The 14,705-nt window shown below is 40.0% G+C and overlaps 1 protein-coding gene across 1 annotated transcript in view; it reads right to left on the reverse strand.

The window, feature by feature from the left end:
• The window catches only part of Hectd1 (HECT domain E3 ubiquitin protein ligase 1), an 88,436-nt gene that overhangs the window by 54,623 nt on the left and 19,108 nt on the right, over positions 1–14,705 (reverse strand). The window contains exons 3-8 of the mRNA XM_032907719.1: positions 7,473–7,707; positions 4,582–4,809; positions 3,405–3,686; positions 3,034–3,304; positions 1,740–1,816; positions 1,560–1,658 (exon numbers count right to left, since the gene is read on the reverse strand). Coding sequence (XP_032763610.1) covers positions 1,560–1,658; positions 1,740–1,816; positions 3,034–3,304; positions 3,405–3,686; positions 4,582–4,809; positions 7,473–7,707 — 1,192 coding nt within the window. The remainder of the gene's footprint in view (positions 1–1,559; positions 1,659–1,739; positions 1,817–3,033; positions 3,305–3,404; positions 3,687–4,581; positions 4,810–7,472; positions 7,708–14,705) is intronic.

The raw sequence follows: 14,705 nt of genomic DNA on the forward strand, positions 1-14,705 counted from the left end.
CTTCTCAGAATCAAAAAGGCAGATACGATTACAAGCCTCACCCTGGACCTAGTACCTTAAAAGCAGATGTTCATATCTCACAGAATTATACATAACTGCACTTGGTGATTTACCATCCCTAAATTAAGATATACTCAAATCTGACTCTTTCATTTCTTCAAACTCCAGCCAGTTTTTACTTTAAAACATGCTGTTGGCTATGACAGGCAGTCGGCCTCAGCATGTTCTATACAGCATCACTTAGTAATCCTTTGACCAAAAATGCATCGACACTTGTCTCTTTCGTCTCTTTCCTTTTTCCTATTAAACGTTTTATAACCTCACGGTGAGTCTACTGAATCATAATGGCTCAAATATTTTTATAATGATGGAACTGATACAATTTAAAAACAGCTGAAACAGAGTAGACCCCAAATGTTCTACGCTAGGTATGATCCCCAGAATGGGAGGGCAGGGAGAGAATTCTCTCTAAAATAAAGACCAACTTTGTTTATGGACTATTACTTAAGTACCATCAAAGGTTTCGCTCTAAAAACCAGCCCGTTCAAATTGCTAGCCTCTGAGTGTGAAGAGACTGCCTTTCTCCAGTTAGAAAGATCATTATCAAACTGTACCATGGTCTAAGATGGCAAGACAGTAACCAAGGCTACCAGTCCAGCCCCTGAGATGTGCTGGCCCCGCAGGGATCCACATGCATTGTATTTTTTCTAGTTCTCCCAATTCTGGCAGTAATGCAACCACTGCACAGACAAGACATCAAGACAAACTCAGTCATTTTTTTGAACATGGGCTGAAATTTGAATCCAGTTGCACCTGACTTAAGAGTAGATTAACCTTATTCTGCCAAATCATCCCAAATAAACAAACTCAAGTCCCACATCACACATCTAACAGGAACATTCTGACTTAACCTTTAAGGTTTTTAATCTTCTATTACTACTTTACACATTGGGTGTCCTGTCTGTATGTGTATGTGTGTATCATGTGTGTGTGGGATGCTCTAAGAGCTATCAGATGCCCTGGTATCACGGTGACAGATGTTGTGAGCAGCATGGGTATTAGGAATTGAACCTGGCTCCTCCAGAAAAGGAGTCAGTGCTCTAACTGCTGAGCCATACCTCCAGCTTATGAATTTCAATTTCTCAAAGTATAGAGAGGAATGTCAAAAGTGGAAGATATTTTTCCTTAAGAAACACTGAATCTATTTTTTAAAAACTAATTAAAACCAGTTATAGTGGAAATGGGAGGAACAGATGTAGGCAGCATGGAAGTGTACACTTATCAGAGTGAAATTTTTTACCATTCTAATTTCTGACCATGTAGTTGTACTTTAATAGCCCGGGGCTGTTAAGATAGCTCAAGGGGTGAAGGTGCTTGCCACCAAACCCAGTGACCTGAGTTCAATCCCTGAGACTAAGACGGTGAGTAGAGAACTGACTCCTGCAAGTTGTTATCTGACCGTGCATGCCATGGCATACACATGCAAACAGACACACGCACAAATACACACACACAATAAGTGACTAAAGATAATAATTCTTTTTAAATCTGGATTTTACCTTTGCTACTTGAGGTCTTCCAAAACATGCAGCATAGTGTAACGATGAGGACCTTTGGCCTCTATTAACGTCAGCGCCCCTCTCACACAGAAATTCTACCTGTAATATGATAAAGAATCACAAAGTCACTTGATCAACAATTCAACACTTTAATTAAAACAGCACCTTTTATTAGCTTACCATTTCCTGAGTTCCAAACGCAGAGGCCCAATTTAATAGAGTCTGACCCACATCATCCATAAAATTTACTTCAAAGGCTGAAAGTTAAAAGAACAAAAAAAAAAAAAAAAACTTTTACTTTTAGGCCAATAACACTCAACTTTTCTAAAGTTTAAACAATTTTAAGATTGCTATGAATATTTTATTAAGTACAGAAATAAGGTATTTTACATATTGAGGTCAATAATCAGCAAAACTAAGGCCATCTAAGAAAAAGTGTTATAAAACTTTACATCAGTCCAGGCATGGTAGCACACACCTATAACCCCAGCCACCGTTAGGCAGAGGTGAGAGAATCACTAGAAGTTTATTCCAGTCTACTCTACATTCTCAAGCCCAAGGCTAGCCAGATCACAAAGTAAACGTGTTGAGAACTGGGGGAATGAAGAGGGGATCAAATCATTGATGCATTACATTGTTTTAAACACTAAAATAAATGTGAAATAACAATGCAAAAAAACTATTTCTCTCCTTTGAAAAGCTCTTATCTACCTTCACCAGTGCCTTACATTCTTTCCTGGGTACCCTTTTCTTAACCCTAGTACTTAAAATCTGTCTTAAAGTTCCATAACAGGTGCTAGAGAGACAGCATTAAGTTAAGAGTACTTGCTGTGCTTGCCAAAAAGCAATCAATTCCCAGCACCTACATAGTGGCTCACAGCCACCTAGAAGTCCAGTTCTAGGGGATTCAACTTCTGACCTCTAGGGGAACAAACGGAGTGCACATACAGACATGCAGGCAAACACCAACACACATAAAATAAAAATTTAAATAGACAGATTACAGACAGACAGACTGGCAGGTGGGCAGACAGACAGACAGACAGAGAGGAGAGAAAGAACTGGCCAGGAACTTTCCTTTGGCCTTCTGTCAGCAAACCTGGACTCAAGCATTACTGTGCATCAGGCTGATAATTATGCAACCATCCATGCAAGGAGAGGAATATCCACTGGTTAACAGCAAGCTTGCCTAAACGGCATCTACTAGAAATACTATACTTCCTTACCTCATTGTGTTTTTTCATTTGTTGACTTATTTTGGTTAATTTTTTTGCTTTTGGGTTTGTTTTTTTGTTTTTGTTTTTTGTTTTTTTGGTTTTTTTTTAGACAGGGTTTCTCTGTGTAACCCTGACTGTCTTAGAACTTAGTTTATAGACCAGGCTGTCCTTGAACTCACAGAGATCTGCCTGCCTCTGGGACAAAAGGTATGCACAACCTGGCTATGATTTTTACATGTAACAGAAAGATTTCTGACCTCCTGTGTCAATTGCATCTATGAGAGCATCAGTATCTTTACTTCGAATACAGTCAATAAGCTGCCGATGGGAACGTTCCCCAGAACTATCCAGTCTCCGTAGTCCTGGGATTCTGCCTGTAGATCCAGCACTAGACTTAGGCAAAGCCTTTCGTCCTTCAAATAACAGCACCAAGAGGAGGTCAACCAGACGCATGGTATCAAGCACACATCTTTCATCACCCTGTAATGCACTTTCAATTGAATCTGGAAGCTCTGACCTCAGAAGATCCTAAAAACAGAATGGGAGAAAAACACCTAATATATTTGCCATTATACAAAAACACTTTTTCTAAAAGATCAAAAAACAAAAGATAAAAAAAAGTCCTTACGTGTGTTACTAGTGGAGAGCCTCTGCAAAGTGTGGAGAGAAGACTTACAATTGTTGACACCTGGTTACTCAATTTGGAATCTGCAGCTGCAGAGGGGGCTCCTGTGGTACTGCGACCCGGTTTGCATGCTGAAGACGGTCCTGATACAGTGCCACCAGCAGCTGCCATTCGAGATAACAGCTCCTCAGTTAAGCCGTGCTTGGCCAATGGAGCTGGGTCCACTCCTCGACGAGTAAATCGGTCGGCTAGTGATGCAAAACACCTCAGAGCTCCGTCTGAAACCTAATGGTGTAGGACAATGTAAATAAACTTCCCTCCAAAGAGCATCAAGTCATCTAATACAGACACCAATGAAAGGCACTAGAGCAAAGTGATACAGTACATGCCCTATGGGGATTTGAACCGCAGCTCCATATTCTGTTAACTCCATAATCTGAGAAAGCTACATGCCTGTCAAAGGCCTGTTTCCTCACTTGTTAAACGGTGTAAAAATACTACCTATAACCAACCTACTGTGTCTACTTAGAGGTAGGGCATATAAAGGATATAAACAGTAAACACTCAGAAAATTTAACATTATATACAATTTGCCAAGATAATCTATGAATATAAGGTGATATAATATCAAAATTTAAAAGGCATGAAAATTAGTTTTATTTTCTAACATATGGTAATTCACAAAAGCTTACAAATACTATTATATAAATACTAGGCTATTTTACTTCGGTAAGATCTAGCCTATTGTTTTCAGTAAATATTGCACTAAATTAACAAAATGTGACTGAATACAAGTACAGCTATAAAAATAGCATTCTCTTAACATTTAAAATTAAAATATATTACTTTTATAATTAAATGTTTTGTCTTTTCAAAACAGGGCCTCATTCTGAAACCCTGTCTGGCCTGGGAGATTAGCATGTAGATTAGGCCAGCCTTGAACTCACAGAAATCTGTTTGTCTCTGCTTTGAGTGCTTAGGATTAAAGGCCTGCACCAGCGTGCATGCATGCCTTATAACACATTTCATTGCCCTCCCAAAGGCTTATGGTGTAGAAATATTAGATAAGTAAATCAAATGAAAAGTTCAAATTATAATGTATCTAAATATAACATTCTAAGAGCAAACATTTATAAAGTCCTTTCTAAAAGCTAAATGTATACAATAGCAATTTACTTACCTGATGATCTTCATGTTTCAATAAACTAGATAGAGACTCTACACAAATTTCTAGAGAAGAATCCTGAGGTTCCATTTTACCACAGAGTCTCGATACCACCGCCATCGCAGAGTGTAATGTATCTTTATGAACTAGGTGTCCGCTGTCACGAATGAAGGTGAGAACACAATTCAAACCACCAGCCTCAAAGACTGCTCCTGACTCACGAGTGCATATCAGTTCCAGCACCTACAACAGTGACACAAAATAGAGGACAGCAACATTAAATTGAACCTGTCAAAATCAGAGAAAACATAACAAATGCTCCAAATTCAATAACTAACTACATTCAAACAGTAAAAATGTGAAATTAAATTTTATATTAACCCAATTTTTATTTAGCTCAATATATGGAATGCATTATAAATCAATGAAATCATTATAATCAATGAAAAGTAACTGATATAAGCCAGGTAGGGTGATGCAAGTCTGTCATGCCAGCACTTGAGAGCAGGAGGATTAGGAACCCAAAACCATCCTTAGCTACAAGTGAGTACAATGCTAACCTAAGCTACATGGGGAAAAGACAAAAGAATAAAATAAGTCAATGTACCAAACCTCACCAAGATCCAAGCTTAGAGCTCTAAATAAGTGATGCCCCTGGTGACCACTTCCTGCTGTTTTCAGGAGAGTTCAACAAACACATACCTGATCTCAGTAGGCTTAAGAAGTACACCTTAGAACTCAAGTGCACTTAAGAAGTGCTACTGTCTAGGAGCTGGCTACTCCAGAAAGATAGCTGAACTGGAAGTAATAAACAAGAGTCTTTGGTTTTTTGTTTTGTTTTGGAGTAGTTTTGGATTGTTGGCGGTTGTTTTGAAGTAGCAAACTACCGATAATAGATTATAATATATACCTTCCAATGCTACAAAATATGAATTATGCAACAAAAGCAGCAGCATACATAGCATCTTGCAAATAAAGTTTTCAGAACAAATTAGAGGCAGGGAGTTCTCTGTGATTGTGAGACCAGCTGGGGCTAACACAGTGAGACCCTGTTTCAAAACAGACAATCAAAAAAACTGAAATCCATCACAACCAGACCTGTAACACAGAGCATCATAAAACATAAATGGCCTGGATTCTGTAGAAAGGGCAGTGTCTAGGGAAAGAAATAAAAAAAAGTGGTAGAGCGCTTGCCTAGCGAGCGCAAGGCCCTGGGTTCGGTCCCCAGCTCCGAAAAAAAAAAAAAGAAAGAAATAAAAAAGAACAGTATCAAATGTAAGATTTAATCCTGAGTATTTATTTCAGTCAACAAAAAAACATGTTTGGAAACCAGAGTCTACCAACTGCAAACTATACATTACAGACTTACAATAGTGACATTGTAGTTTGACAGAATGTTGTCATTCTTAGGATTTATGTGTTAAAATGTTTATATGTGAGTTGTGATGAACACAACTAATTTTCAAGAGTTCAGGGAGAAGGCTAGGGGGGAGAAGGAAGTGAAGGAAAAGAGAAAAACTGTTAACTGGCAAATCTGAGTGAACATCAGATGTTAACTGTATCATCCTTTCAACTATAGGTTTAAACTTTATAAACAGGCTGGCACTGTAACTCAACTGGCAGAGCACGGGCCTGTAATGTTCAAAGTTCATGAACAAAAATGGGGAAAAGAAATTTTTAGTTGGGTACAGTGGGCACACACCTACATTCTCAATACTTGGAAACAACAGGCAAAAGAATGTTTGAGTTCAATGCCAACCAGCCTACATAGTAAAACCTTGTCTCAAAAACCCCCAACGGGGAACTGTGATGTAACTCAGTTAATGAATTCAAGGCCAGTCTGCGCTACACAGCAAGACCCTGACTCAAAACTACAAAACAACCTAAAAATGTTCACTAAATATTCCTAATAAACTACTTGCTTGGTACTGATCGTTTTAAAGCTGCACAAAATTTACAGTTATTCTGAGAGAGAGAGAGAGAGAGAGAGAGAGAGAGCGCATGTGTTTATGTGTTTATGTTTACACATGCTCACACAAATGCAGTTGCCCATGACTAGAAAAATTAGATCCTCCTAGAGTTGGAGTTACAGGTAGCTGTAAGATATCCAATGTGGATGCTGAAAACCAAATTCTGGTTCCTTGCAAGAACAGCAAGCTCTCATAATTGCTGAACCATCTCTGTGATCCCTAAAACAGTTTACTCATGAGATGGTAATGAAATAGCTAAGTCTACAGGTCCTAAAACCAGACTTCCTAATCGTCAAATCTTTGCTGTCACTATGTGCTCAGTGTACTGATTTTTTGCATCTGTAAAATAGCTATGATATTACTGGTAATTCACAGAACTACATGATGGCTTAAAGTGCTCAGAAAAATGCCTGTACTGTACTGGGTACTAGTATTATTTGCCATGGTGAACTTTGTTACTATTTTTTTTTTGAAAGATTTATTTATTTATTATATATAAGTACACTGTCGCTCTCTTCAGACACACCAGAAGAGGGCATCAGATCTCTTTATAGATGGTTCTGAGCCACCATGTGGTTGCTGGGATTTGAACTCAGGACCTCTAGAAGAGCAATCAGTGCTCTTAACCCCTGAGCCATCTCTCCAGCCCCTTTGTTACTATTTTTATATACAATAACTCTGGGTAAAAGCATGAATAACTTCTCTCAAGTGCTAGTGACTACCAGAACTGAAAATCACCAAAGCAAAGCAGGACGCATATCTCTACCTACAGCTGGCATCCAGAGATTTCACTTCCCAATCCTTAAGGGAACTTTGAAACCACAATGGCTGTTACTTCCACCGTTCTCAACCATTCTCAAAGAAAAAAGGTGACAGAATTTTACTTTTTCGCTAAAACGTACTTTTTATTCTATATATAACGTAAGTAGTGCTCACCTTTACACACTGTTCAGCTAAGTCTCTGCTGGTTCTGTTGTTGAGTTCAACCACCACCAAGCGATTACAGAGTGCTTTTATAGCCCCATCCACCCCTACAATCCTTCGGGTGCACTCTGCAGACACATCCAGGTAGTACGTTATGGCACGAGCTGTCACCTCTAAGACATTGTCTGGAGCACTTTCATCAAGAAAAATTTTGCAGAGAGCTGGTAGGAAAGTACGAGGTGGACATCTACAGTGAAAGAAATCATATTACAATTAAAATTACTAAACAAAATGTTAGCATTATTTTCAATATTATATGTAAACATTAGTAGGAGTATTTTCACATTATTTTGTTTCCTCTAAAATACTCACACACAAATTTCATCACTGGGCAATTCCAAGCCAGAATTCCAAGCAACAGCACTAATTTGAAATCATAATCTCCTCCAAACAGTTAAATATTCCCCGTTCATTAAACCTAATAAAGCCAGCACACATAACATTTAATGTTTCTCTTTATTTCAAAATCAGGCATGAGTGCATGTGTGTCTATGTGTGTATATGTGCATGTACGTGCACACTGCCATAGTGTAATGCAAGAAGATATACACATGACATAATGTGTGTTTGTGTGTGTGTGTGTGTGTGTGTGTGTGTGTGTGTGTGTGTGTGTATGTACGAGCACCAGTGCCTGTGTGAGTGCATGTAGACATAAAAATGCTACAATGTCGCTTGTCTCTGTGTGTGTGCATACAGGTGCACATGTGCCATATTTTGTGTGTGTGTGCATGCAGGTATACACATGCCATCGTGTGTGTTTGAATGTGTGTCTGTGTTTCTGTATGCATTTAGGTGCACACATGCCGCAGCTCAGGAGTTGAAGGTCAGAAGACATTTTATGGGAATCAGTTCTCTCCTTCCTCCGTGTGGGTCCAATGGATCAAACTCAGATCATCGGGCTTGACCATAAGCAACTTCCCCACTAAACCACCTCAGCAGCCACAGCTCATGGGTTATATAAGCAGGCACCTCTTTGAAACTTTAACAACTGGGTTAAAGCAGAAAACAACAGTCTTTCTAAGCCTACATTAGAAGCAGAGTAGTAGTTAAATAACACCTACTTTACATGATTATCATAAAGGAGAAATTAAACATTACAGTTAATTCAGCACCTGTAGAATTTAATCCAACAACATGGCTGCTCTGGAAAGGGATCACATCCAAAGACCTTCTAGGTCTCTGTAATCTGGCTAGAATACATGCCTTTAATCATAGGAGACAGAGGCAAGGAGATCTCTGAATTCAAGGCCACCTGGTATAGAGCAAGTGTCAGTTAAAGAAAAACTTAGGACCAGGCATGGTAGTACATGGCTTTCATCCCAGCACTCAGAAGCATGAGGATCTCTGAGTTCTAGTCAGTCAGGCCGAGTCAGTGGGCAGAACGGCAGTGCACTGCAGTGGAGTCTGTGGCCATTCATTCAGAGGCAGTTTGTACAGAGACAGGCTGCAGAAATAAGCTAGACACAGGTGAAAACAGAACAAGCCAGAGAATGAGAAGGAGTCACAAGATTAGAACAGACTGTCAGAGTTATTTTGAGGCCAGGCGGGCAATTCAGTGAGAAGCTGAGAAAAGTCAGATTGAGTCAGTCATCTTAGAAAAGTTTGGGCCAGAACAGCTGAGTTGAATCAGCCAGCCAGAGTTCAGCAGGAACTAGAAAGGGTGAGCTTATTCAGCAGAAACCTCAGACTCTAGTCCAAATGTCCTCTTGTGGACTCTGCAGGCTTTCCACACACATGGTACACAGACATGCATGTAGGCAAAGCACTCATTTATCTAAAACAATTTAAAAAGAAAAACCATATCCAGAGTCAGTGACGTATCAGTAAGATTTCCTATTTTATGGAACTGGAGGGATGACACAGCTGGCCAGTGACAGAACTTACACAAAGACATTGGCTCCAACAGAGTTTCTAAACATAACCCTTGATACATTGCTACCCGTGAGCCCCATGAGTCCATTCTTGGGTCTTATAGTCACATGACGAGTCTCTTATTGATTGTTTAATATGCCATATACACATGGCATTTTCTCCTCAATGTAATTAAGGAGCTCTCTTGAATTAAGAACACTTATTCTGACAGAGGACTAAGGTTCAGCTCCTAGCATCCACATGGTGGTTCACAACTACTACTAATGCCAATTCAAGAATTTGATGCCCTCTTCTGATTTCTGCAGGTACCAAGCAAACAAAAACTACTTGTTTCAAGAGAAAAAAAAGAAAGAGAAATGTTTAGCATAAACTTATTATAGTGTTTTGAATGAGAACAGACTCTAGGCCCATACATTCAAATGTCTGGTTCCCATTTGGACTGTTTAGGAAGAACTGGGAGGTATGGCTTTGCTGGAGAAGGTGTGTCAGTGGGGGTGGGATTGCCACGTCTCAGTCTGTCCCCCCGCCCCCTTCTCTCTGCCTACTGCCTTGTGGCTAAGATGTAAGCTCTCAGCTATCGCTACAGTGGCATGCCTGCCGACCTGCTGCCACGTTTCCCACCATAATGACCCTGGATGAACCCTCTAAAACTGTAAGCAAGCCAATTAAATGCTTTGGTTTATAAGTAACCTTGGTCATGGTGTCTCTTCACAGCAACAGAATAAGTAAAACACGTATTTAATAGGAAAACAAGAGGCTTTGTTAGTTTAGGACATGATGATGTGTGTTCTTTAAAATGTGAAGAGCAAGAGCAAGTTCTGTGAGAGAACCAGTCTAAGAGAGAGAAGACAGGAATGTACCTAGCCATAGAGCACGACCTGTCTGGCTGGGTTTGATACCTATAACTGAAAAGAGAAAAGAAAAAAAGCCCACCAGGTTTTAACTTCATTGGAGCCTCTAATTTTCAATGTAATTAACTTTATTTCTGAGGAAAACAGACAAACAAACCTAAGATGCTCTACATCACAGTTTATTTTATGCCAACTATAATGAAAATCTACTTTGCACACTTGGTTTTCCTTTCGGTTTTCTGAGACAAAGTTTCACTATGTAGCCCAGGCTGGCCTGGAATTAGCCATGGGCTGAGATCACAAGGTTCCAGGGCATTCTTCATCTAGGCCTTTTGCTTCATGAGATTTTAAGTGAAAGTATAAAACACCTGATATATAGTTGTTGTTGTTTTTACATGAAAATGTTTTTCTTTTTTTTTCTTTTTTCTTGGATATTTTTTATTTACATTTCAAATATTATTCCCTTTCCCACTTTCCTGTCCATAAGCCCTCTATCCCATCCACCCACCCCTTCTCACCTCCCCGCCCTGACATTCCCTACACTGGGGAGTCTTCTCTATCTATCTATCTATCTATCTATCTATCTATCTATCTATCTATCTATCTATCTATCTATCTATCTATCTATCTATCTATCTGTCTGTCTATCTATCTACCTATCTATCTCTGTCTCTGTCCCTGCCTCCTTCCCTTCTTCCTCTGAGACAGGGTTTCTCTGTATAGCTGTAGGTGTCCTAGAACTGTATCTGTACACCAGGCTGGCCTTGAACTCAAAAGATCCACCTCTCTCTGTTTCCCAAATGCTAGGATTCATAGCATGCACTACCATACTGGGTACTGTTACTTTTCAACACTAAGGCACTAGTATATTCAAATGCATTTAAAATTACTAATTTGGGAGACTGGGGAGATGGCTCAGTGGGTAAAGTGCTTACCACACAAGCATGAGGTTAGGACTGCAGATCTCCACCATCCAAGTAAAAAAGCCTGGTCCACTGGAATGTGACTATAATCCCACCCAGCAATGAGGAGGCAGTGACAGGGCCGGGGGATCCCCAGAGTTCAGTGGCCAGACAGATTAGCCAATCGGGGACTATTTTTGAGACTCTGTCTCAAAAAATAAGGTAGAGAATGACTGGAAAGACTCCCTAGGTCAACCTGTGGTTTCCATATGCATGTGCCCTTCCCACACATGTACACACACACACACACACACACACACACACACACACACACACACACACACACACATCACTAACATTTTTAAAGTTATTTATTTATGTGAACGGGTTTCTGTCTGTGTGTACCATGAGTATAAATGGTATCTGATGCCCATGGAGTAGGCCGGAAGTGTTGGAGCTCCTCTAAGTAGAGGTACAGATGGTAACGAGTTGCCATGTGAGTGTTGGGAATGGAAGTAATGTCCTCTGGAATAGCTAGTGCTCCTAACCATGGGGCCATCTCATACAGACCAGCTGAAACGACTACAGTTATGCTAGTTTAAAATCACACAAGCTTAAAGCAGGTAAGGCAGGCATATTCCACCCTGATGCACTCCCCTTGTCCTCCCCATTTCATACCGCCTCGGCGGAGGACTTTCACTGGCTCTTCAGTCCCTATTTCTTCGGTTTCTTTCTTTATTTAATTTTACTGGGTGGCATAAAGTGGTAAGGAAATTTCTTACCCTCACTTTAGAAAAGCCCCTGGAAGTTGACAGATAACTAAACTTCACCTGAATTATTAGTTGTCTAGTACTTCAATACTATCCACAAACAAGTAAACCCTTCAAATATCATCCCTCATTTCCTGACTATGACTACAATTCACCTTCTGTGGTCTGAATCCACCGCTAAAAATACACTAAAAAAGTTTGCTTAATCAGGAAAACTGACTTCACTATAAGTTTATGACATTAATGTTAAATGTCTATTGTACCTAAAATTCCTCTACTGTCTGCAATAAATATTTTTTTAAAGATTTATTTATTTATGTCTTCAGACACACCAGAAGAGGGCATCAGATCCCATCCCAGATGGTTGTGAGCCACCATGTGGTTGCTGGGAATTGAACTCAGGACCTCTGGAAGAGCAGTCGGTGCTCTTAACCTTTGAGTCATCTCTCCAGCTCCTGCAATAAATATTTGACACATCATTTTTGCCTCTAATTTGTCCATTCTAATCTCTAAGAGTTCATTCTCTTCTCTTATTTGACTGATGTGTTCACTCCCTGAATTTATTCTAATGTGAATGTGTATTTAACCCTAACTGTAACCCACATAGGCTTACAAAGTGAAGAGCTTGCTTACAAAAAATACTTGAGTTTGTTCAGCAACCATAAAGCTCAGGCTGAATTATCTACTTAAACAAGGCCTCTTTGAAAAATGCTAAGAAATTGCCTATCTGTACTTCAGACCAACTCCCTCCTTATCAGGGTCTCCCGCTAGAGTTGGCACAGTTATGTTAGTACCTCTAAAACAAAACCCTGCTTTATGTCTCTATAGGCCCAAATTTCCCTCACAGTTAATGTCAACTAACCAGAAAACCTAAACCTGAGAATCATCCTCTTTTTTCTCCCGTTCCCCAAAATTACACATCCAAGCAATCAAAAATCCTATGCACTATCCTTGTAACTGACATCCTCAATTCTTCTGCTTCTCTCCCTTCTTTTATTAAAGCTCTAACATAGGACCATTTCAACCCTTAGGCATCCATATACAATGTGCCTAGCACTAATTCGAGAAGGATATCCATGGAGGTGAAGGACGCTATCTGGTACAGGGTGTCCAAGGGACAAAGGGAAGAGGGCAATCACGCAGGGGAGTAGATCATATAAATATACTAAAAGTAATGGGAGCTAAACTGAGACTTTAGTAGCTCACACCTATAAGCCAGCACTTGAACGGCTAGAACAGGAGGTTTCAGGGGAGTTTGTGACTAGAAAGGGACCCTGTCTCAAAAGACTAAAGTGGACTGTGGAGAGCTGAGGAGATGGTTCAGCAGGTACGGCTTCAGATGTACGGCTTCAGGATGGTTGGAGTTTGGATCATCAGAACCCACACAAATGCTGGTTGAACATGGCTTCAGATGTAAGCAGGATGGTTGGAGTTTGGATCATCAGAACCCACACAAATGCTGGTTGAACATGAAGGCTAGCCTGTGGTACCAGCCATGGATGGAGGAGACTGAGTCCCTGAAGTAAGCTAGCTCTAAAGACTAGCCTTATAGGTGAGGTTAGACCCTGACCTAAAGAATGAGGTAGAAGAGCCATTGAGGAAGGCTGGCAACATCAACACTGTGCCTCCATTTGCATGAAGGTTTTTAGTCTAGAAATGAACAGAAACTAAATACTCAAGTCTTAAACTTAGACCTTGAATGGAAGCACACACTGTAATCCAAGCACGCAGGAAGCGGAGGCAGAATAACCAGGGATTTGAGACTATCTTGGCCTACACTATGAAATCAAAGCTAGCCTGGGCTACACAAGAAATTGCTGTCTCAAGAAACAAAACATTTTGGCCACAATGGTATGAAAGCAATACACATTCAGGAGAAAACTAATGCACTTTTTGAATGCTGACCTTTTCCTGGGCTAAAATATCCTCTCATGATCTGCAGCGGCAGCCTGCCACATTAGCTCCTAGGCAGCCACCACACCATGGGGGTAAACAACCTCCTCCACACAGTGTATCCTTCATATCAAAGGTAGTCAGCCCAACAAGGGGTCTCTCCCTTCTCCTTTGTGACAATTTGCCAATTACTTCATATTGCAAAGTAAGCTGCCACCAATGGAATGAGACAATTATCACCTAAGTCAGGAATAAAAAAGAAAGGCCCGGGCTGAGGATTTAGCTCAGTGGTAGAGCGCTTACCGAGGAATCGCAAGGCCCTGGGTTCGGTCCCCAGCTCCGAAAAAAAAAAAATTAAAAAAAAAAAGAAAGGCCCTTTTGACTGGCTGGTATGGGTTCAGCACACCCTTTTTGCAAACAGATGCCTTGCTGACTGACTTTCACTCTGATTATGTGTTTCTTTGTATAACATCAAAAATTCAACAATCTCTTTGCTGAACTATGATTTCCAGTAGTTTAAATACGTTAAATGTATTTCTAGTTGATGTTATTTTCAACTAACAAGAGATTGCTGGGCTATAACCCCATCTTAAGTCAAAGAGTACCTATCAGTCACAAAAAATAAATGTAAATGTTAGTGACTATCAATAGTGTAAACTTATTAGAGCCTTCACGTTCCATGATTACAACTAGAGACTGGGTGGACTACAAAAATTACCTACTCAAAGACTCTGAAACAGTATCCATCAGCAGACGGACTGGAGGTCAGAATATAAATAACATTACAAAGGTAGATTTCAACCTTTCTTTTCTTGATTTAAAAATACTTTAGTGTGTCTACCTCATAGGGCTTGATTTACACATAGTATTGAGTCACCCAGTGTGGGAACTGGGAAC

The sequence above is a fragment of the Rattus rattus genome, chromosome 7 (genome assembly GCF_011064425.1).
Source record: "Rattus rattus isolate New Zealand chromosome 7, Rrattus_CSIRO_v1, whole genome shotgun sequence".
Classification (NCBI taxonomy): Eukaryota; Metazoa; Chordata; class Mammalia; order Rodentia; family Muridae; genus Rattus; species Rattus rattus.